This window comes from Tursiops truncatus, chromosome 11 (assembly GCF_011762595.2).
Source record: "Tursiops truncatus isolate mTurTru1 chromosome 11, mTurTru1.mat.Y, whole genome shotgun sequence".
Taxonomy (NCBI): domain Eukaryota; kingdom Metazoa; phylum Chordata; class Mammalia; order Artiodactyla; family Delphinidae; genus Tursiops; species Tursiops truncatus.
Window position 1 is genome coordinate 94,119,355 of NC_047044.1, and position 23,915 is coordinate 94,143,269.

Sequence of the window (23,915 nt, forward strand, 5' to 3'; positions counted from 1 at the left end):
TCCTGGAAGATGTGGCGAGGAGGGAGAGCCCCGCTGCCCCGCTCCAACAAAGGGACGGCAGCGCGTGCTCCGCAGAAGACTCCAGAGCAGCCTGCCAAAGCTCAGATCCACCCTTGCCTTCCTTTCCCCGGCCCCTCGGCCCCGGCGCTTCCTCCCGCGCCGCTAGGCGGGCGGAAAGGGCAGCGGGCGCCTTTAAATGCTAATGAAGTCGATGCCCAACTCCGGAGCCAACTCTCCCCACCCTCTTCCCTCCCCGGCCCGTGCGCCGCCTAGAAAAACTTGTGCGGGGCCATTTTTGGGGCAGTAAGATCCAACGAGGAGCCCAAGAGCTAGCGCGCAGCCCGAGAGCTCGAGCCGCCTCCGCCGCCAGCGCCTCGAGATCCGCACCGGCCTCCCGGAGAGCGAGCCCCGGCCGCCGCGACCTCCAGCCGCGCTAACCGCCGACCAACCGCCAGCGAGGCGCCCGAGGGAGAGCGGAGGAGGCGGCATGAGCGAGGCGGGCGAGGCCACCACCACCACTACCACCCTCCCGCAGGCTCCGGCGGAGGCGGCCGCCGCGGCCCCCCAGGACCCCGCGCCGAAGAGCCCGGCGGGCGGCGGCGGCGGCGGCGCGCCCCAGGCCCCGGCCCCGGCGCCCGCCGCCCTGGTCGCAGGCAACCCCGGCGTGGACGCGGCCCCCGCGGACCCGGGCACCGCGGCCCCCGCCTCTTCGGCCGCCGCGGGCAGTGAAGACGCGGAGAAGAAAGTTCTCGGTGAGTCAGGCCCGGGAGGGTGGGGGCTGCCCGGGGCGGAGGCGGGATCGCTGACAGCACGAGGTCCCTGGGGACGTCGGGTCCCCGGCGCCGGTGGCCGCGGGTCCCGCAGGCGCTGCCGAGCGAGCGCGCTGCGCCCTGCGCTCCCGGCCGCCCGAGCGCGTTCTTCCTGGTCCTGGGCCCGGAGATCGGGTTCTTAACTCGGGTCCCCTAGGCGGGCCCTGTCGCATCCCGTGGCGAAGCATCCGTCGGTGCGAAGGGGAAAGGAGCGGCAGTCGGGAGAGAGGACACGGGGTTGGGATGGATGTGGATGTAGGGATGGGACAGGCACCCACGTGGGACGGGGACTTTGGAGTCCTCGCGTAGGATCTGGGTGAGGAGAGCATTTCCTTCGGGGAGAGGAAGGCGCTCAGAGGAGACGGGGGAGGGAAAAGTGGAAAGGCTTCTTGCTGGGAAGGCTCAGGTGTCTGTCCCTGACGCCCTTCCCACGGGGGCGCGGGAACGAGGCCATGCTTCTGTCGGCCACTTGCCGGCGGAGAGGTGTTGCAATCCTGTCCGGGAAACTTGGGTCTTAGTCCTGCGTCCTCCGCCTTCTCTGTGCCCGCTGCTGCCGTGAACCACTGAAGTGTTTACCAATCACTCTTTCTTCCTGGATTGTGGGAAAGCCTTTGGTGCAGCAGCTGAAAAAACTTCGTCGGAAGTGCGGGTATGACGTTAGTTCACAATGTTATCTTGGGACTCGTAACGTAGGGAGGGAGCTCGGATGATGAGGTGTTCAGGTCGGGTGGGGGCTCAGAGCATCGCAAAGGATGGCGGTGGGCGTTGTTGGTTTTGTCGCGTATTTCAGCCTTCTCTCCTTAAGTAACACCCTGTGTGAGGCCTTAAAACAGGCTTACAGAGGGTGTGTGCTCTATCACTCCCTCTTTTTTTTTAAACGGGGAAGGTGAGAGATGGTGTAGGATGCTTCCGAGAAATTTTCAGTATTTTGGATGGGGCGTATTTGATCTCTCTGAGCCTTGCCTGCCCAGTTTTCTAGGAAGAAAATTGGGGGAATAACGTGAAGAAAGTTTAATAAGATTCCATGTTTCCAGCCTTGAGAGGCCTGTTTTCGTGTTTTTTTGTTTTTCCTCCTCCCCACAGGGCAGAATTTTACTCAGTTACTGTCAAACAACGTGCTAAATGTAACATGTGCAGGTTGAGAAACAAAATAGCCCTCATTTCCCTGGGCTAAAAGTTGCTTCAGTCCAGTCCCTGTCATATTGTGATATTGTTTGCAACAAGTGTGTCTTGGAACACTTCCATGCAAAATGTCAGAGAGACAACCTTGGCTTATCCAAAGCAGTGTTAGTATATATTCTTAATTTGACTGATTTTCACATAAAGGAAATTTTTCAGTTTTTCGCTTGATCCTTGTACCTTTCTGGATCTAACTAAACTCCTGAATTTTAAACTGAAGCAGATATCTTTAAAGATGAAGGAAACAGATCAGTCAATTTCCTCAGCCACCAACTGCTCTTAAGGCACATCCCTGGTGATGATGAGTCTGGAGGTCTTGGATCTTTCCACTGTCATTCCAACTCTCAAAAGCAAGGACAGCCTTCTGCATGACATTTCAATACTGGCTCTGTCCAGTGTGTTCTGCCATCTCCTTTCCTCAGCCAGGCAAGCACATGGTGCCTAAAATGTGCCAGGCGCAGTGCTGACTGAAATGGAATTCTGGTTTGGGACTCTCACATTCTAGTTTTTACAAATGGTTCTAAACTGCAGTGCATAGCCACAGGCCAGGGAAAGTAGTTGACAGGACTGAGGGAAAACTTTCCCCCCTAAATGAAGCCTGATCGTCTTCCTCCGTTCCCACCTCCCGTTCTGTGTATATAAAGTGAGTTTATGGTTTTAAAGCAAGAAGAGTGCATGGATGTGTTTGGCCTTATGAAGTCATTAGAAATATTTGTGGAATTAGGAAATTTTTAAAAACTACAGTGGGAGTAAAAATAACCTGCAGCCTGGATTGAAGTTATACTTGAAAATCACTTTCATCTTTCTCGCTCTTAGTGTTGCTTTTCTAATCAAGATAATGCCTTTGACAGTACCTGTATGAAAATGAATCAAAAAGAGTTCCTAACTTTATATTTTCCTTATATTTTTCTAGGTCATTAATTTTGGGGCAAATGAAGGGAGACACAAAAAGCGTATCATTTGAAATGATGTGCGATTTAAAAGCATATGATTTATTAAAACCAGTCATCTGTGTACATTTGGATCCAAAGCATAGAATGTTTTTTTCCTCTTTGCCCTGCTGCTCTAATTTAAATGGCCTAAAACTGAAGATTTTAATAGTTTAATCTCTTCATTAGAGAGATCTTCCTTACTTAGCCTAAGAGCCGGGAGATTCCTCAGCAAATGGTGGGCTGAATGACTTTGAAGACATAAAGAGTTTTTTGTTTTTCTTTTTTTTTTTTTTACAAAGAGAGCTAAAATACTTCCCCAAGCATATCAATCTAGCAAAACTCAGAACTAACCCTGCCCACAGCAAAGTAAGTCCTAATTACTGTTTTAGTCTTGAATTTGAAAGCCAAATCTTTATTGTTTATCCTTGGAAATTAAACACTCTATATCGCATAGAAAGGTAGCATGGATTAATGTTAATTGTTACTTTTATTTTCTACTAAGCTTTTTTCTTTTTTAAAGGTACTCTATTGTCCCATTATCTGTTTCACTGAGTCTTGATAATTGCTTTATGCCTTTCCTGAATTTAGGCATAGGCATTTCTAGAGGTACTGGATTTCGTATTCACGGTTGATTCAGGGGAGTCATCTAAAATAATAAATGGCTGAAACAAATATGAATCTACAAAGTATAAATTCTATGACCATACTATTTGTTTAGATTCCTTCTCTTGAGTTCTATTAAGATCTGGCATTCTACAGAAATGGTCCTACTCATGAGGGAAAGTAGAGACAATAATCAAGTTAAGGGGGAGGAGGTGATAAGAAAGTGCTGAGGGTTTGATTCCTACCAAATGGAGAGAGTAGGGTAAACAGTGAAACAGAATCCCAAATTCATCACTGGTTTGAAGAGGCCTGTTACATCATGTCTCAGGGTGGTAAGTACAGAACTGGGCTGAGCCGGCCTCAGTTCTATTATTACTCTTGGCTTCTTTGCTAGGCCCCCGTCTGGCACCCAGACAAGTTTCTTCAGGTCCCTGTAGATGAGCTATTAACAAGGAGCTACTATTTCACTATGTAGTTTGCCGACTATTTCAAAGTGTGATGAAAGTGATGTGTTAGGTGGTCGGTACTTACCTTGTTCACGTGTCTACAGTTGTTTTCGTTGTGACCCTTCTTTTGCACTTACAAAATTTTTCAGTTGTAAAGCTCTAAAGAGCATGTTTTGTTTCGTTTCTCATTAAGCAGTGTTTCTCAGTTTTAATTATGGCAGAATTGTATAGACTTACGACCACTCCTTATCTTAGGACTTTATTGAAAAGTTTCATGAGGAAGAAAGGTTTAGTCTTTCTGAAAAGTATTTCCCTGTGATAGCTTCACTTGCTCCATTTTCTTCTCCCAGTATACTTTGGAGTTAAGCTTTTAATGGTTTCCTCGGGTATGTTTAGGCTTTAAATAATGCTATCAAGACCTTAGTGGTATGAGCTTTATCTTTTTGTAGGTCAGATACTAATTTATCTGTTTGATCCTATTTTAGCCACCAAAGTCCTTGGCACTGTCAAATGGTTCAACGTCAGAAATGGATATGGATTTATAAATCGGTATGTGTGTGCACCTCTACATGTTTTAAATACCTCCTTGTGCTGTGCCACCTGCTGTTGGTGTCTTTCCCCATACTTTATGAATGGCTTGTGTAAGTTTTCAGATTTCTGAGCACCGTAAATATTCTCATTTCTAAGCTACTGATCATTAAACATTAATTAAAATACCTTTCTAAAACATTGATAAGTACTTATACAATCTAGTCATTAAAAGAAAAAAAAGGTGGCGGTGGGGAGGATAAATTGAGAAATGGGAAGGGCCTCAGGATAATTGAGTTGGTATCCACAATTTCACAGATGGAGAAGTGGAGTCTTAGACTGGTTATGCAACTTTCCTAAGGTCGCACAACTAGTGAGTAATTGAGCTGGATCTGCAACCCAGGTCTGGTCCAAGTCTGGTAGAAACCGTAGTGTTTTCTTTAAACCATAGTAGCTTCTAACCATAGAGGAATGAGAACACAGCTGTAAGCTATGGGGGTATTCTGATGTTTTTATACGATACCATCATTTTCTCTATTCCCCCCTCCCAGGCCTCCCTTTTAAAAAAAATTCCTCCAGTTTCTTCCTTGTATGTTTTGGTGGGTGGTGGCAGTTTGGGGCGGGGGGGTGTTTTAGGTTTCAGTGTAAGGAGAGCCTAGTTCACAGCTGTGCCCTGTCCTTTTAGCTGTCTTGCTTTGCTTTTGCTGGGAGGGAAATCTAGGGCTCTGGTTACACGCCATGTGATTTAGAGAGAGATGAGAGGAGAGGGATGTTTCTGTAGGTTGGATCTGTATGCTTGGGTGCAAGCACTGTTGTCGTATGGAAGAGTGAGGTGGATAGCTTTTGGGTTTAGAAGTTTTTAAGGAGGATTGATTTGAGGCATCTGAATTGAGTTTAGAGGAGAAACAAACATTTATGCTGTGTTTTGAGGTCTTAGGATCTAAACCGTTCTTTTAAGTTTTTCTGCATACCTAGTCCCTTTAATTGTGAGCTTTTTGTCTTCCAACAGAAATGATACCAAAGAAGATGTATTCGTACATCAGGTAAGAGTGATGATAAATGTGACATTTGCTTTGTGCGGAGAGGGGCGTCTGTAATGTGCTATTATCCCTTTCCCAAAGTGGAGTTTTACACATTACTGTGCTACTCGAAACTCTTTCTGGGACTTTATTTTGGCAAGAGAGCCCAGTTCTACGTTTTAAGATTTGCACATAAGCTCTTCCGTCCCATCATAGTAACTGTTTTCAGACAGTTTTTATTTTTGCAGTCTAATGAAGTAATAATCAGACCACTTTCTAATTTTTAATGCCTTTGAGTCTTTAGCGAAAGCCCTTCTGTTTCCATGTTAGCATCCTATGCTCCCTGACTGTGGTTCCCTCCTTGTGTTGGGCTGGACTCCGTCTTCCTTTCGCCTGGCTGTGTATTGGTTCAAGCTCCGCCATCAGAGCAGCTTGAACTTGGAGTAAATAGCACAGGGAAGCAGATGGTTAGGGTGTGTGTATCTAAGACATTAGGAAACTCCCAACTCCCAGCATAGTCCTCTCTCCTGCGAGAACGAGACACGCTTGGCTCAGGCCCAGGTCAGAAAGGCCCGCAGCCCCCTAGATTCAAAGGAAATGTAGAAAATGGGTAAACTATGGAAAACATGGGCCTCTCTGTACAGAAAGTTCAGTCTTCTTTACATTCTTAGCCTAGGATGTTATTCTGTTGGTCTGTATCCTGGACTTGCTTGGCAAAATAGGTTAAAAGAAGCATTATGTGCGCTTACTGTTCTTTCTGTATATTTAGTGTTCAGTGAATTGTCTCGCGTATGTGTGCAGTTCTCAGTGTATAACAACAGAGAAGCACAGAGGCAGGTACCAATACCAGCACGTTCACCTCCAGGGCTCTGTCAAGCATCTGGTTTTCTGTGTTTTTGTTTCCTTCTGTTCAGGATTGTGTGCGTAATGGGGTGGGGTTTGGAGACTGGCGAGAGTGATAGCTAAGAAAAAGCTCTCTGGTTGTGGTTTCTATCAGTTATATTTCAGTAGCTCCTGGGTAACTGGAGTAGATTATTTGGTTCAGACACAATGACTTTTAAAGTCATAACAGACCGAAGGGGAGTGTTGCTTATAACACCTAGAGGTTAATAGACCTTTTGGGGTAAGAACGCTGCCTTTGGTGACTGCTGGAGTAAAAGGACCTCACAAGTTTCTGTGCCCGCGGCCAGCTTCACTGACCTGATTCCAGCCCCCTGTGAAGTTGGGCGGTGAGTCACCTCAGTGTGTTGAGGCTTGCCCAGTTTAACAGGAAAAGGGGAACGAGCCGGCAGGGAGGGGCTCTTTTTGGACTGGCTGAGGGTTCAAGGCCTGCGAGTATATCCTGTCCTGAACTGCCTTTTTCCTCTCTGGGTGAGGTCTCTGCCCTATTGGCTCATTTTTTTTTTTTTTTTTTTCCTCCCTCCTACTCAGAGTAAGGGAAGGGCTGGATTACACATGCCTAATCGCTTTATAAAATAAGGTTGACCTAGTTCCATAGAAACTCAGAGCCCCTTTAACTATTTAGAGATACCAGCTAAAGAAATGGGGAATTCGTTGCAGGAATTATTCTCTTCCCGCCACTGACTGAAGGAGAGAGGCCTAGTCATAAGCAGATATTTAGGTGCAGATGTTCAATGCAGGATAACATCTTCATTAACTTTTAATGTATTATCAGGGAGTGTGTAGGGATAAGTTGACATACTAATGGTGTGATGAGAAAAATTTGAATAAATATCATAGAGTTACAATACAAGGGGTATAAATGTCCCCCATCTCCCCTCCTCTTCCCCCACCTTCTTCCCCCGGGGCTGTATTTTTATAACTTCAGATAAATCCCTTATCAGCCTCCAGTTGGTTTCCTCATCCGTAAAATGGGAGGGGAGAAGGTGATCAGCAATGTTTTGTTCTTGAGGTAATTTCGTATATTCTGTCAGAAATATTTATCCCCTTGGCATTTTTAAAATTTCTTCGAGGTTAGCAGTTTCTCTTGTGTCTCCATATTTTAATCTGTGTCTCCGTATTTTTGTGTTTATGTGTGTATATAAGATTTCATGAAGGCATCCCCCCACCAGCCCCCTGCACTGATGGAGATGTAGTCTGAATCTAAGACACTTAGCAGAGTGAGGGAACTCATCTATCCAGTATCACGACTAGGTCATCAGGCTGCAGCTGCGCATTATGTTTAACCCACCTACCACGATGAATTTTGAAGGCTAACATGAATCAAGACAGTAGTGTGGAACATAGTTTTATAGTGTTTTTTGTTTTGGTTGTGTTGTTGTTTTGGAGATCCAGGTTAGTTGGGAGAGTAATTTTAAAAAGTAATGTTAGATCAACAATTTCTTCAGTATAGCCAGTAAACTTGAGAGCAATGAAATCTGTGGCCAGTTTTGGCACATACTTCATTTAAGATTTTCTGTTCTCTTGACAGACTGCCATCAAGAAGAATAACCCACGGAAATATCTGCGCAGTGTAGGAGATGGAGAAACTGTGGAGTTTGATGTGGTTGAAGGAGAGAAGGTGAGAGGAATTGTGGCTGGGTATCCAGGGTGCTGGCACAACTCGCTTGCATAGTAAATGGTCTCTCAGCCCTTTATGAATTTGTCATTATGTACCTTGTTTGATGTAGTACAAAAGAACATTTTAATTTCTATTTTAATAAACGATTAACCCTATTTAATCGTGGAAGGAAAAGCTAACTTCTCAAGGTATAAAATGACATATTTTATTTTGGTACCAAATGTATATTCAAGTGTAGTTTAAAATTAAACTGTTTTATAGTATTAAAAATAGATAAAAGCTGCTTTGGGGCAAAAGCTATCTCTTTTTAAGGTTTTTAAAATAACATTTATTTCTTAAAAGTTAACGTGTGCATAATAGGAAACCAAAAAACACAAGAAGCAGAAAACAAGGATACCTTTTTCTAAGAGTAAAGTTTTTAGGCTGTGATTTGTAAGCACTTCTGCACAAATAATACACAGTAAAGAATGTTTTAATCTCAATAAAAGAAGATTCAAATCAAATATGCTCATTATGTTTTCTCTTTGGCTTGGGTTTTGGAAAGCCAGAGGCATCCTGAGAGCCTGTAGAACAGCCATCTGCAGATGGAGAACAGCCCAAGAAGCCAATGGGTCATCTTGTTGCGCATATACAGATTTTTTTTATGCTGTTATATACTTAATTCCAATATTAGTAATGTCCTTTATGCTTTGTTTTTAATCAACAGCATATTCTAGGTATCAGTCAAACAATATAGGATAAGAATAAAAACATTTTAAAGCCATATATGGTACTGCTGCCATGGAGGCTCATCGTGGCAGCTGAGTTACAAGCTGAGTGAATGACTGCTTCACTCCCAAATGAGTGCTCTCTTCACATTCACACCATTCATTCCATAGCCCATATTCTTCGCAGCTCTCAAACTGTTTTCTGTTTTGAAAGAAAAACAACTTTATTCCACCTAATGTAGAAATTTAAATGATTTCTTTACCAATGTGATCCCCAGGGTATCTTGCAACCTCTTGGAGTTTCAAATTATCTACCTGCAAATGCTGGCCTGTAATGATCTCTAATGTCTCACCCAACTCCTAAAATTTTGTTTTGCCAGGTTAATTTTACCTCTGTATATTTTCAGAATTTGAGGTTATACAAATTGATGTGGGAGTGGGAAATGTGCTCTTTTGAATCTCCTTTGTCCGAACTTTTTATACTTTTGAAGCATTACTTTATCCATTTGTCCATATGAGAATCCGAACGCTAAGTCTGTTTCAAGGATAAGAAGAAGGTTTAGAGAGGGACTACATTTGTGGACACTGTGTATGTAAGTGGACGCTAAGTCAAGGACCCTTCATTCCTGCTGCTGCCAAGCTGGGAGAAGTTTCCCTCTCCGTAGCTCAGTGCTGGACAGAGCCATGTGAGCCCACAAGTGCATTCTCTTAGTACCTCGCAGAGTAACGTAGGTTTCAACATTTTCTAGGAAGAGAACATTATCTCAGTTATTTTCCAGTGAGGAATATTCCTCCTGGTCTAGCATTCCTTTGTTACAGTTGCATCATATTTACCACTCTGTTCCTGAAACAGTATATACTGCTCTTGAATCAAACAAGAAGGCAAAGGTTGTGGAAGCAGACAAGCTGTATACATTTATTGTTATTATTTCTTTAACTTTTTATTTTATATTAGAGTATAGTTGATCAGCAGTGTTGTGTTACTTTCAGGTGTCAAGCTGTATACATTTAAATCAGGACATCAAGCACCTTGCTCACCTTATTAAAACATGGGTGTGTTTTTTAGGTCACCGAAGGAATCTCTAGTATGTTCTGCCAGTGTTCAACCCTCTGGCTATCTAAGGCCGTGCTTTTGGCTTCTTTTTAACTCCGAGGCCGTCTTTGCTTCTTCCCTTTCTCAGGGTGCAGAAGCAGCCAACGTGACTGGCCCAGACGGTGTTCCTGTGGAAGGGAGCCGATATGCTGCAGATCGGCGCCGCTACAGACGCGGCTACTACGGCAGACGCCGTGGGCCGCCCCGTAATGTACGTTGTCTCTCTCTCTAATCAGTGATTGAAGAAATGCACACATCTAAACTCAAGTGTGTGTACTTGGAGCACATAAATGTTGTATCTTCTCCTGGAGACACACTGGGTTTTTTTTGGCGGCGGCGGGGGGCGGGGAGACGGGAAATTTTTCATGTCCAGAATTTATCTATAGCCACTGGTCTTATGGGAAACTTGCCGTTCAGCAGTTGTATCAGTTTGTATGTATTTGGCTGCCAGGAAGAGTCATTTAATTATCTTGTACCAAGAAGGCTTAATGAAGGTCGCTGTGCCAAGGTTGTCAAAAAGGTTTTCTCTTGCTTTGGCCCTTTTACCAGCCAGAGCCGCGTCATGCGGCGTTCACTGGGAAAGGGGACCGGGATTCCCGTGACCCCTTGAATCTGTTGTTCCTCCCTTGTTAACGTCTAAGAAAGTCAGCCTTTGGTTGGCGAGGAGGAATGGGGAACGGCTCAGGAATAAGTGATGAACAGTGCTGGCCACAGATATATCAAGTCATTTGCCTCAGTTACGTAGCTGTCTTATTCAGCATAGCATTTCCCATCATTTCAAAGTAAAGAAGCAGTAAATAATTCTCTGGATTTTTAGTTCTTTAGATTGGTACCAATCCAGGTGGAAGGGCTTACAACCAAGTCCGGCTGGAGTTTTCTTAGGAGGCTCAGTTTAAAGTATTCTCAAGGCACCCAGAAAGACTCCCGTCCAGTTTGTGGTCATGAGGATCCTATTAGATGTGAGTCATTTTTTGATGTTTCTAGAGTTAGTACCTGGGATTGGTACTATGGAATAAAATCCGAACACTAAGTCTGTTTCAAGGATAAGAAGAAGGTTTAACATCACAAGATGCTTTGTGAGCACAGGATTGTGGCTATGTATAACATCCAAGGAAAACTTTTGAAAAATCGCACCAGAAGAAAGGATTTGCAGATTGAGAATGATTTATCTCTACACCTTGATAGATTAATATCTTTCTGCTTACCTAAATGCTTCCTCTCTTCATTCTGTCATCTTCACACGCAGCCCAAACTGATTTTTGTCAGATTCCTTATGACATCTTGCTTTTCTATTTCTGTATTTCTCTTACCCATGTTTTGCTTATCCTATGTGATTTTTAAAAATAAGCTGTGTAGGGGGTGGCAGAAATGAGCTACCATAGCATTTACTCTTTCAAGTTCACCAGGTTCACGGAGTTCTAGTTGTAATTACTTTGATTTCTAGGTTAATTCAGAAGTAAGAGTGGGCGAAAACCTTTAGTGAAAACTTTTCCTTTGAAGGCTTTTCTCCTCAGCTGGAAATTCGGAAGTCACGCATGTGAAAGATACTTAGAAATAAAATTATCAAAATTCTGAAAGTAAACATAAATGATGGTTTTCTGTTGTGCTGTCTTTAAGTCCTAACAGCTTATTGAGTATGTTTGGCAGTGGTGGTGCCATTGTTCTTATTTTGTAGAACTCTTGACGAAAGACCTGGCTGTAGAGGACTCAAAAGATACAGAGAACCTAAAGAGAAACCCTCACTATTTTGGTGAACATTTTCTGTGCTACTATGTCTTTACATAATTGGGGATTGTACCTGATACAGACTTCAAAAAGTGTAGAATGGCTTGGCTTTTCTGAAATTAGACTAGTTGAGGCCGTAGTTGAAGCTTTTCCTCTTTGGGAATTGAGTTGCCCACGTGAGCTTTGTTCTGGAGGACTCTAGATCTTAACTCTCCTCAACCCCAATGTCAGTCATTTTATTTTGTTCATTTTAAATTTTTTCATTTTCAAAAATTGTAGTTGCTTAAGACTACCTTTGGCATAGCAATCCCCCTGTAAAGTAGGATTTGAAATAAAAAATTCTTTGAGGGATGTTTAGCTGTTTGCTTATTATTTTTCTTTTTGAGAGAAAATATTAGTATGTGATACGGTAGTTTAAATACAGGAAAAAATATAAAATGAGTCAGTACTTCCCTTGTTAATAAGGTTTATTATATTCAGAAACTGTCTGTATTTATTACTTACTACTGTCTATTAAAGTGCAATTAAAACTTTATTCCTAAACATATAAAGATAATCATGCCATAAGTCAGTGGTTCTCTTTTGGTTTTTGGACCCATTTATATGCTTAAATATGGGATCCCAGAGTTTTTGTTTACGTGTGTTTATACCTATTAATATTTATTGTATTAGAAAGTAAAGCAGAAATTTAAAAGAGTTTATTTAAAATAAGCTCATTACTTGTAAACATAAAAAACATTTTTTTTCATGAAAACTATATTTTTTAACTGAGAAGAGTGGTGTTGCTTTATGTGATTTTTTTTGTAAATCACTGATCTCCGGTTTAATAGAAGACAGCTGGATTCTCACAGCTCCTGCATTGGGGCTGCCAAGAGGCCACGTGTCACTGTAGTTTCTGGGTGATTCCCCTCCCCTCCCCCCCAAACTCATGAGAGAATGAGAGGGGAAAAAGACAGATAGCATCTTACCGGCATTATGAGAATAGTTTGATCTCAATAACCCCTGGGAAGGGTTTCAGAGACCACCCCCCTCCCATCCCTACTTTGAGAACTGCTCCAGGAAGCAAACCACTTAGGACCAACCTGTTGATAACACCACAAAACATATTTTTCTCGCCTTTGCCCCAGTGGATAGCCAATGTTGGGGAAGATACATTTGGTGGAGCTAAATATTCTAAACTTGTATATGTTTTTTGGGTGGCTGGTCAACTGATATACACCAGTTCTAACTAGATGCGAGCTAAATTCGTTAGAGATTGATTGCACTTGCCTTTCTGCTTCTTGGTATTTCATGTGCACAGATCTGCTGAAATCTAAATGTGGTTTATCCCAGGTAATCACCTGATAATCTGGGTTAAATGCATTTTTGTCCGTCTAATAGAGGGGATTGTTCCTCTGGGGGAGAGATTGTTCTCTTCCATGGACATCCACCCTACATGGTACTCCTGGGTTCTCACCTTACTGGAGCATCTTCTGAATCTCTGTTTCCTTGCCTCGCTAGTGCGCTGGGGAGGAGGAGGAAGGGAGCGGCAGCGAAGGATTTGGCGCCTCAGCCGCTGACGGGCAGCTCGCTGGGGCCCTGAGTCAGCGGCGCCGCCCCCAGTACCGCCCCCAGTACCGTCCCCAGTACCCGCGGCGCTTCCCGCCTTACCACGTGGGACAGACCTCTGACCGCCGCTCCCGGGTCTTTCCCCAACCCAACGGAACGCAGGTAAACTTGCACCGGGGGCTCCTCTTCAGCGGTCCTCACCCCTCTGTCCGGCCTCCGCCTCCGCCTCCTCCTCCAGCACCAGTGGCCGGAAATCAAACCTAGCTTTTGGCTTCCCGACGCTTCCAAAGCGGACTAGGCGGCCTTCTCAGAGCAGTCATTCCAGTCACACTTCTACAAGCACGACCACCTGGGCCGTGCCTGTAACCGGGGACCCTGGGTGGACAGGGTACAGTTCTAGTGTATGGAAGAATGAGAGACGTAGAGTAGGGACAGCTGGTACGTGTAAGCGCTGAACCCTGAAGCCAGGCGGGCCTGGATTTGAATCTTGCCTCCGTCTGTGAGCTTTTGAGGTTAACATGGCCATTCCTTGAATGGAGATAATTGCCTCACTGCGGGGTTGTGATGATTAAATCAAAGGTAAAGACCTTAGTGTGGTGCCTCAGGACGGGGAATGTCTATATAGTCCTTAATTTAGATGAAATAGTGTTGATTATTAAGAAAACCTAACGCAGAGTGGAGATTGTTGATTCTCGATTGGTTCTCCTTTTTACTGCAAAACATTGATACAACTATCATGAACTTGACCTGTAATTAATAAGCCTTTTAACAGCTTTGCAGTTCCCAGGAAACTTGGTAATCTCGGGATAGGACATCATTTTTGTTACTACCAGCTACAACTTCTTCCCTTAGTATCCTTGGTTTCTGTTTTTTTACTAAGTGTTTTGACTGAACATTATGTTCAGTCTGTTCTTTGCTGCCCTTTTCCCTTCCTATCATGCATGACTGTGTTCTTTCTACATGGCTTCTTGTTATTTTTCCCCTTCTACTCTTTAACAGCTGTCCCTGACAAATGTGCTAAAAATAACAAGTAGCCTTACATATATGGAGAGACTGGGTACATGGGGCGTAGTAGGTTTCTTCAGAGGGCAGCACCCTGGGCCTCTAGGAAATGAGGACAGGAAGAGGCAGGGAGATTGTAATGCACATTTATTTTTAGGGCATTAGTAGTACCTTCCTGAAATAATCCTTCTCAGTATTAGCATATACGTGTGTATCATACTTTCTTGAGACTATGATGATCATTTTCTAGATCGTTTGAAATAAAGTATATTTCACCTTAGGAATGGGAGGTTCAGAGCAAAGGGGTTCTTTGGTGCGATGCAGAGGAGCAAGTTGAAAACTAATTTTGAAAATGTGCATGTTCTGGTAACCACATTTAGTTCTCTTAACTTGGGTTGAAATTCTTACCCATTTAATAGCTAACATGAAGTCTTCAACAGTCTTTCCTTAGAACCCTTCTAATACATACCATGTTTAATGTTCAGTGACAGAAGTCGGCTTAAGCCAACCAACAGCACCAAACGAAAATTCGTAAAACTCTCTTCTGTATAGCTTAGGCTACTTCCAGGTTGTCCTTGTAATGGCTTAAAACTAGAGAGAGATCTCTGAGATGGTAAATATTGTTGAGGTCAAGTGGAAAAGTCTTTGCCAGCAATTTCTACTATTGTATATACAAAACTGTGAAATTTATTGGACACAACAGGAAAAAAATGAAAATATGCAGGCCCATAGTACTTCCCTTCTGTACCAAGAACGTAATATAGCATGATATATCAGTGTCCAGAGGACTTCCATTTTTTTAAAGATAATAATTCTAGGTATTTGAAAAATAAGTCGAATTGGTTACTGAGCTAAATCAGCTGTTTGTAGTCTGTGAGAAAAGAATTATATGACAGAGGAAAAGGAGCAACATTGTTTGGCATCCACCAAGGGACAGATGTTTGAAATCAGTTCTTAGTTTTCCCTACAGCTTTATGGAGTTGGCAGTGGTATCCAGATTTTTGTTGTTGTTGTTACAAATGAAGGGATTTGAGTAGTTGAAAGAATTAGCAACTTTTACCTAAGGTTACATGGGCAAGAAGTGGTAGAGCTTGGTTTAAACTCAGTCTGTCTGTCCAGTCTCTTCCCATTCTATCATTCCAGTAAAGACTTATCCTTTATACGTGTTCGTTGCTGTTTCTGTGTGTGTGTGCATGTGTGTGTGTGTGTGTGTGTGTGTGTGTGTGTGTGTGTGTGTGTGTATCAGAGTTCCTGAGGAAGCAGCAGCTTTGCTTGTTCAGAGAAGTAAGGGAGGCTCATGTGTTTGGGATGGTGTGAGTGAAGAGAGGGGTGAGGTGAGATTAAGGTGCTATCTTAGGGCAGGTCAAGCATGCTGGGTAGACCAAGATAAGAACTATTGACCTACCCCAAATGTGATGAAAAGCCAGTTAAGGCATCTAAATAGGGAAGAAACGTATTTGAGGAATCACTGGACAGTTTAAGGAGGCTAGACCACGGTTGGCAGCAGCAGAAGTAGGGAGACCAGCTAACATACTTCCTCCATGGAGAGGGGATCAGGGGGGCATGGATTAGAGTGCTAGCAGTGGAGGTGTGAGGAGTGGTCAGATTTAGGAAATGTTTTCAGCATGGAAGGGGCAACATGTGATGATGGGGTGAACGTGTGCTGTGAGGAGTAAAGGGTAGCTTTGTGAAGAAAGGCCAGGTTTGCGCGGAAACACAGGTCATTTGGAGATCTTCTCTTGGGCAGATCAAATATGCCACACACACACACACACACACACACACACACACACATTTACGCATGTGTAACTTACAGTGTGTGTGTGTGTTCCTTATTTCTGCCTACTAAAATGGCCTGAGGTTAATGACATGTTAATAGCACTGAGCACGCCTGGCCCCCAGTTTTTCGTTTATAAATACCATTCTCCAATAAAAAGAAGCCCCTCTGGAGAAACGGCTGATTTCGGAGCCAGGCCACAGAGAGTACAATATGAGCCTGGAACATCTTGCTGCGCCAGAAAGCAAGGAAGCGCTCAGAGAATGCTGGAGACGCGTCCAGTAGGCCATGAGCCAGCTGGGAAGGGTTCCCTTTGGCCACTAATGATAGTAACAGGTTATAACTCACTGAATAGCATAGAAGACCATGAGTCTTTACAGATATAGACAAATAAATATATTGAACTTGATAAGGAGTGAAATATTTACAGACTTTGAAAGTACTTCTTCACAGAATCCTCATAAATTACAAAGGGGGATAGAGTAAACTTACCATGGAGGAGCCGTACTGCTTCTCAAAGTGAACACTGTCAGTAACGGTACGGGTTGAAACCATATGCCGTCTGGCAGGATGCAGTGAGAAGAATCCAGTGCCACTTCTGTGGCTTCCCTTCCAAAGGTGCCTAAGCTACATCATGAGAAGACACCAGACAGCCCCAACTGAGGGATATTTTACAAAATGACTGCTCCTGTAACCTTTAAAAGTGTCAAGGTTGTGAAAACCAAGTGAAGATTGAAGAACTATTCAGATAAAGAGACAACTAGATTCAAGGCATGGTTCCAAATGAGTCCCTTTGCTGTAAAGAACATTATTGGTGAAACTCAAGAAAATGGAGTCTGAGGGTTAGAGTCTATACTTCCAGCTGTCCTGTAAGTTTGTGATTATTTAAGGAAAAAAGTTGGAGAAAATGGGTGCTATTTCAGCATGTTTATATGCCTGGAAGGAAATGATGGAGGAGAGAAGGGGCTGGGCGATTGAGAGTTCAAGAGCCCTAGCAGGCCAGAAAGAGGGGCTGGCTTTGGCTGTGAGCATGGACCACTTAATCAGTCTAATGAGAGAAGAAAAAGCAAATGCAGTAGGTTGGTAGATTTGATGGTGAAAGAATGTGGAGATTCTTCTCTAATTGCTTCTCTTTTCTTAGTGAAATACGGAGAAGGAAGGGATATTACTTTTGAGGGGAAAAAGAAAAAAAGATTGAGATGTGGCTGTATTATAAAGAATTTCAGAGATTGTTGGTGGGTTTTTTTGTTTGTTTTTAGCGCTTTCTTCCCCTGGAAGTTCTGCAATATATTATTTCCCCAGCTTAAAATAAATTTCTCAAGGAAGGATATTTTATTTTTTTAATGCTATACTTCAATAAATAATGCAAACAGATGAAAGGAAAAGATTGTGAAAGGAAGCAATCAGAGGTGAAGGTGTGGTGGAACCTTTGAATGTAGAAACCATTACCGTATTGAAGGGATACCCAGTTTGTAGAATGAGTGGGTCTGAGTTTGAAAAGATTCTCTTTGCCCCAGTGTGGTACATCATTCCATTTCCTTTTGTAATAGAGGTTTTCTTTCAAGAGGTGAATGGAACACTTCAGAATTTTTAATATTGTAAAATAAATTTAGGTGTACTGGGATAAGGCAAAAGACTGTCAAGTGGAAATGAGTCTTTCTTTCTTTCCTGTCATTCACACAGATCTAATCAGTACATAGTTCACTGTTAGAATTGAGAGTTCCCAGCTCCGTAATGAAGCCTTTTATTTTCTCCTTTTAAAAAAATTTCTGAAGGCAACTGTGTGCCGTGTCTCATATCCTGTAGCCTGACACTCATGTTTGCCTCTCCATGCCTCCTCCTAGGCGGGTGAGATTGGAGAGATGAAGGATGGAGTCCCAGAGGGAGCACAACTTCAGGGACCAGTTCATCGAAATCCGACTTACCGCGCAAGGTACCGTAGGTAGGTAACGTTTTCTAAGAGCTAATGACCGATTGCAGGACTTGTGAGCCACAGTAGGATGGAAGAGGATGTTGCAGGTCTGTATTGTGTATTTATTATGTAATGAGAAGATGTGGCTGTTTGGATCGTATGTCCAAATTGTGGGAGGGGCTCTGCCATCATGTTTTCACACGGCCGTGTGGCATTCCCCCTGCTCAGTGATTAGGATTTTTAGGTATCCCTGTACCGGAGCGGCATTTGCTTCTGAGAACTTTCCCATGATGTAAAGTCATACTGGATTTTTATTATATTTAACGAGATACGTGGAAATGAATTGATGGGTCATTCATTCGGTGGTGGTGCTATGAATGGAGGGAGAGTTGGCTGCCAGCGAGTGTTTGGGACACTGAATATTCTGATAACCGGGGCGGTCTAATGCGGGGGTTAAATCAGCCTACAGATCATATCGTCTGTGTTTAAATCCCCACCCTACGATTAGCAGCCCCTGTGTAGCTGTATCTCCTCTGGCAAGTTTCAGGACTCCTCTTAGACTTAGTTGCCAGCTTACGCAGTGGACAGTAAGGGATATTCTACCGCTGTCAATAGGGTTAGATGTACTAAGGCGTTTCAGGCAATCAGTATGATGCCTGGTATAGTAAGCCCTCAATAAATTAATCGATTAGTACTACTACCAACATTGTTAAGGTTAGTGAAGGAGGGACTTCCCCGGTGGCGCAGTGGTTAAGAATCCGCCTGCCAATGCAGGGGACACGGGTTCGAGCCCTGGTCCAGGAAGATCCCACATGCCGCGGAGCAACTAAACCTGTGTGCCACAACTACTGAGCCCGCTCTCTAGAGCCTGTGAGCCCCAGCTATAGGAGCCCACGAGCCACAGCTACTGAAGCCTGTGTGCCTAGAGCCTGTGCTCTGCAGCAGGAGAAGCCACCGCAATGAGAAGCCTGCGCACCACAACGAAGAGTAGCCCCCGCTCTCAGCAACTAGAGAAAACCCACGTACAGCAATGAAGACCCAACACAGCCAAAAATAAATACATAAAATAAATAAATTTATTAAAAAAAAAAGATTAGTGCAGGAGTGTTATTTTATTTCTGCTTTATCCCTTGTGAAGACTGGATTGGGCTAGACTCCCTAAGATTCTCTTTAAGCTTTTTAAGCCTTCCTGTTCCTTTACCCTATCCTTGAGGAGCTTCATTCCCGAATGACGTTCATACCACCCTGAAGTGTGGCAATATGGGTTTATTGAGAGGCGAGTAAGTATATTACTTGGGGAAGGATTTGTACCACTCTACGTCGTCTTTTCTCCCAAGATTCATTTCAGTGTTAGACATAGTCATTCTAATGATTCATTACAAAGGACTTTGGAAATAAAAGAGGCTTCATAGAAATGTCTTCAGGAAAACAGAAAAAAGACAGTAGTGTATGTGAACCCCAGCTCTGTCAATCTCTAGCTGTGTGATCGAAGTTGCATTTGACCTTTTTTGACCTATAAAAGCAGCAATCCTTTATGGTTCAACCAAATACTTACCCTCTTTAAACGTCTTGGTTTTCTTACTGTAAATCTTAAACTCACAAAATTAGCCCTGAAATTAAATTAGATAATTAACGTGAAAACACACCAGCACAGGCTTTGGCACACAGTGAGCGATGTTCGTTTGTTTCCCACGTCGAATCCCCTTAGACTCCACTGCATGCTGTCCGTGGAGGGCAGATACGGGAGCGCTTTTGTTTTTTAATTTTTCCATCCTCAGTGCCTGTCAAAGTGTCTGGTAGGATCATAGTGTATGTTCGGTATATGTTTGTTCACAGTGTTCAGGTGAAGGGGGAAGATGACAGAAAGATAGGGTTTTTTACCACACCTTTGTTCCACTTGCCTGTGCATAATTCTAGCAGTAAGTCTTGATCCCTTGACTTTTTAATCTTTAAAAATAAAACCTGGGAATTCCCTGGCAGTCCAGTGGTTAGGACTCTGCCCTCTCACTGCTGAGGGCCCAGGTTCAGTCCCTGGTTGGGGAACTAAGATCCCACAAGCTGCGCAGTGCAGCCAAAATAAATAAATAAATAAATAAAACCTGATGTTCTTGAGGGCATCTGTTCTCTTTTCTCCTGTGTTCTCTGCTCTAGGGGCCCTCCTCGCCCACGACCTGCCCCAGCGGTTGGAGAGGCTGAAGATAAAGAGAATCAAGAAGCGGCCAATGGTCCAAACCAGCCACCTGCTCGCCGTGGATACCGGCGCCCCTATAACTATCGGCGTCGCCCCCGTCCTCCTAATGCTCCTGCACAAGATGGCAAAGAGGTGAGTCCAGCCAGCCAGAGGGGATGCTGCCAGATCCTCCTTAATCATGTCAAGCTTTAGTGTTCCCTTCTAAGAGTGGTTTTATAACCTGAAAACTGAGACTTAAGATACGTATAATATGTATCATATATTTTTGTGTATAACATTGTTCATTTATATGTGTGTGTGTGTATAAATATATATATATATATATATAGAGAGAGAGAGAGAGAGAGAGAGAGAGGGAGAGAGAGTGCCCTGCACATATCACAAACCAAATATTTGAATTCAACCAGTTAACATTCTGGCTAAAACGTGTAGAGCTTTCCAAACAAAAGACAGCGTTTAGAGAGAGGAACCTGCTTCTCAGCACATGTTGGAAGCAACTGTATATTTTTAATGGCTTTTTACTATGGAGAGTGGTGGCGTTTAGTTGCCATTTGGAGGCCATTCTTCTGCGGTTCTAATTTTTTCCTCATACTTTAAGAGTAGTTAAGATTTTGCACAGTGATTTACCTTCACAGATCCCGACTTGTGAGACCTTTCAGTCTTGAACTTTCCACTGCTGTATGAATCAGTTAATTTCTCGTTTGTGGTTTTGTTGTGTTTTCAGACCAAGGCAGGTGAAGCACCATCTGAGAACCCTGCTCCAGCCCCCGAGCAGAGCAGTGTCGAGTAACATCGGCTCCCCAGGCACCTTCACCATCAGCAGGTAGGAGCTCGGGTGGCCGCACAGGAGCTGATATTCTCTTTAAGTAGCACTGATTTCTCAACAGTAGCACAGATCAGTCTCAACTAGTTGTGTAATTCATCTGGGCCAAGTTTCTGATCTCCATCAGGATTCTGGAGAAAGAGCAGCTTTGGTGGTAAAAATATCTCTGAGGCTGATCTTACTTTGCTAGGCATTGGGGACGCAAATATGCAGACAGAGTTAATGAGAGTCAAATTCATTTTTCTAGATAGACAGTTGTTAACTATTATCACCACCTCAGAAAACTTTAGAAAGTTTTACTTTTGTGACACCTCGTGGCCAATTTGATAATTTTAAAGTGCCTGACAAGGCCTCATTTTAATAACAGAGGACTGTGATCGGTAGAATAAACAAGAATGTGGTTTTTTTCTTCCCTTTTCCCTTTGATAACCAACATTATTTATTTTGAGGCAGTATGTGTAGTACGTGAGAGCCAGTGGGTTTATATATCCAGTGCAGGAGCTAGTAGTCATTAGCCTAATGATCTTGAGCAGTTTATTTATCCTCTGCAGCGGTACTGTCGGCTGCTGGTAAAATGATACTGACTAGATTCCCCACTAGGGTTGCTGCAAAGACTTAGTGAGATAACACGTATGAGTGCCTAAGCAGGACGCGGCAAAGAGTAACCTCTCCATAAAAGTGAGCTTGTTTTGGGCTTCCCTGGTGGCGCCGTGGTTAAGAACCCGCCTACCAATGCAGGGGACACAGGTTCGAGCCCTGGTCCTGGAAGATCCCACATACCGCGAAGCAACTAAGCCCGTGCGCCACCACTACTGAGCCTGCGCTCTAGAGCCCGCGAGCCACAACTACTGAGCCCGTGTGCCTAGAGCCCGCGCACCGCAACGAAGAGTAGCCCCCCCTCACCGCAACTAGAGAAAGTCCGCGTGCAGCAACAAAGACCCAGCGCAGCCAAAAGAAAAAAAAAAGCTTGTTTTTCTTCATTGTTGCTTCCTGCTTTTTTTCTGTCTTCTTGTTAAAGATCCTGGACATTGTATTTATACAGGTGGAAATATACTAGAAAGACTGGCTCAGCGAGTCTTACAAGAATTTATAAGCCATAGTTGGTTTCATTCTGGGTTTTTCATCTAGTAAGTCCTGAAAGTTTAAGTTTTTAGTATTTCTTGGTTGTTGCCCTTTTCATTACATAAATAAGGACTTCGCTTTTAGTTGAAAGGTTGTAAAGCTCATAGCAGCAGTGTTATTTTTCCAAAAATTGTTCAGATTTCGTAAAATTTTGAGATCATTTTACGTTTCTACTTTTTAAATGCCATCTGCTTTTATATGCAGAGGTTTGGGATTTCAATTATCCTTTCACTAGGTAGACAATTGCTATGCTGAGAATATTCTGTTTTATCTCTGGGTAGTATGGACAGTTTATTATAGAAATAAATTCTGTATTCACACTTGCTTGCATTAACTGATGGAATTATATATTAATCATTTGGCCATAAACTTTTACTTGGTGACATTATTTTTAGGTATTGTTCCTAAGGAAATAATCCAAAATATAGGGGAAAAAATTTCTACTATTTACAATCTAATGTTGGAGAAGTGGTTAAATACTGTGGTATATCCATATTAGGAGATACTGTATGGCCACTAAAATGAGTATGAAGAATTATCAATGCTATAGTACCATTTATTTGAAAAGGCTTCATGATGATAATTTTCTTTTCTAGAATTTTCTAGAATTTTTACTGTTATGTACTGACTGTTCTGGTTTGTAAAAATGTTTTATTAAAAATTTTCCATTAAATTAGTGTTTCAGTTTACAAATCTATAAAAGATACACGGTGTAAGATTTTGTTTAGAGCTTTTGAAAATTGATTTTTTGAACTACATAAAAAACATAATTTTTGCCTTTTTATTCTTTAACTCTTGATCATCTTGTCACTCTTCATAAGCTTGATTTGAATTTTTTCCAGGTGACCTAAAGAATTAATGACCATTCAAAAAATAAAGCAAAAAGCAGACCGCAACCTTACCAACACCAAAGAAACGTCCAAGCAATAAAGTGGAAGACTAATAACCAAAACGTGGACATTAGAATGTTCACTACTATTCTTTACGAAGCAAACAGCTACACGACGAGAGTGTCAGCCAGTTTTTCAGCAGCTGAGATCCTGGGAATGCCTGCACAGAACAAGAGAGCAACCTCCCCGGTTTCAGCAGCCACTAGGTTTATATTTTTTTCCTGGTTTTTACTGTTTTGGTAATATGAATTGAAAGAAGAAATATTAATACCACATGGGGAGACCCCCCCCCCCAACCAAAGAAATCTAAAATATGTAGTAAATGCTTTTTTTTTTTTCCTTTTTTGTTCATTTTGGATGCTGGTGCTAAACTTCCAGGTGTCATGAGTTAAAAAGAAATTTTATGCCCTTATTTATTTTGAGGATGAGGGGAGGATAACATTTTGCTTTCCTATGTGACTCTCTTTGAAAATGTGCAGTATGAAATTCCTCAAAAATAAAATTTTTACCCTTGAAAGGAAAAGATGTATAGCTGAAGTATGTTTTCGTATCTCAGCTGGAGTTGTTTTGTCTTTTTTGGTCTTTTTTCGTCACTTCGTTCGCTGAATAGTAAGCTCAAAGCCAAATGTATAGGTGGAATAGTGCTCTTTAATAAATGCAGGCATATGAGCTGAGAGCATAGGAAATGGGGTTATTTTTGGAACGAACAAGTTCACATCTGAGTTCAGCAATAGGCATGTTTGGTTTGGTGCTCTTAGCTCTTGACTAATCCTCGTTGAGATGGTTGATGACATTTTGGTCAACAGCTTCCTTTAGATTAATGAAGGGGTTAGTAGTTCTAATATCCTTGAACTTCTAACCACAGAGGTTTTCAGCACCAACTGCTATGTCGTGCTTATATATATGTGTCTTGCAGAAAAGAGGAAGGGGGCCTCTTTGCAACCGCACTACAAATTTCTTTCCCCAGGTAGTAGATGGTGCCCCTAGGTTGAGAGACACTACAGTGTATGTCAGTTCTGTTGAGTTAACTTCTCAGATCCACTGCAACTTTCAAATTATTTATTCCCTAAATCAAGTACATACTTGAG

The 23,915-nt window shown here is 42.9% G+C and overlaps 1 protein-coding gene across 2 annotated transcripts; it reads left to right on the forward strand.

Moving 5' to 3' along the window:
• The first annotated feature begins 292 nt into the window (after nucleotides 1-292).
• YBX3 (Y-box binding protein 3) lies at nucleotides 293-23,350 on the forward strand. 2 transcript variants are annotated; one of them, XM_019937730.3, is made up of 10 exons: nucleotides 293-752; nucleotides 4,455-4,518; nucleotides 5,507-5,540; nucleotides 7,948-8,037; nucleotides 9,926-10,048; nucleotides 13,063-13,272; nucleotides 17,734-17,831; nucleotides 19,953-20,124; nucleotides 20,717-20,815; nucleotides 22,780-23,350. In XM_019937730.3, the coding sequence occupies exons 1-9, from the start codon at nucleotides 488-490 to the stop codon at nucleotides 20,780-20,782; spliced, it is 1,122 nt and encodes a 373-aa protein (XP_019793289.1). In that variant the 5' UTR covers nucleotides 293-487; the 3' UTR covers nucleotides 20,783-20,815; nucleotides 22,780-23,350. The 2 variants fall into 2 exon arrangements, with proteins under 2 accessions (XP_019793289.1, XP_019793294.1); XM_019937735.3 differs by lacking the exon at nucleotides 13,063-13,272.
• Nucleotides 23,351-23,915: the final 565 nt, after the last annotated feature.

Excerpts from the sequence above, each read along its gene's own strand:
- YBX3 (XM_019937730.3), top strand. The coding sequence starts at position 488 with ATGAGCGAGGCGGGCGAGGCCACCACCACCACTACCACCCTCCCGCAG. Across the intron at positions 753-4,454 it reads CGCGGAGAAGAAAGTTCTCG|CCACCAAAGTCCTTGGCACT; the intron begins GTGAGTCAGGCC and ends ATCCTATTTTAG. Across the intron at positions 13,273-17,733 it reads CCCAACCCAACGGAACGCAG|GCGGGTGAGATTGGAGAGAT; the intron begins GTAAACTTGCAC and ends GCCTCCTCCTAG.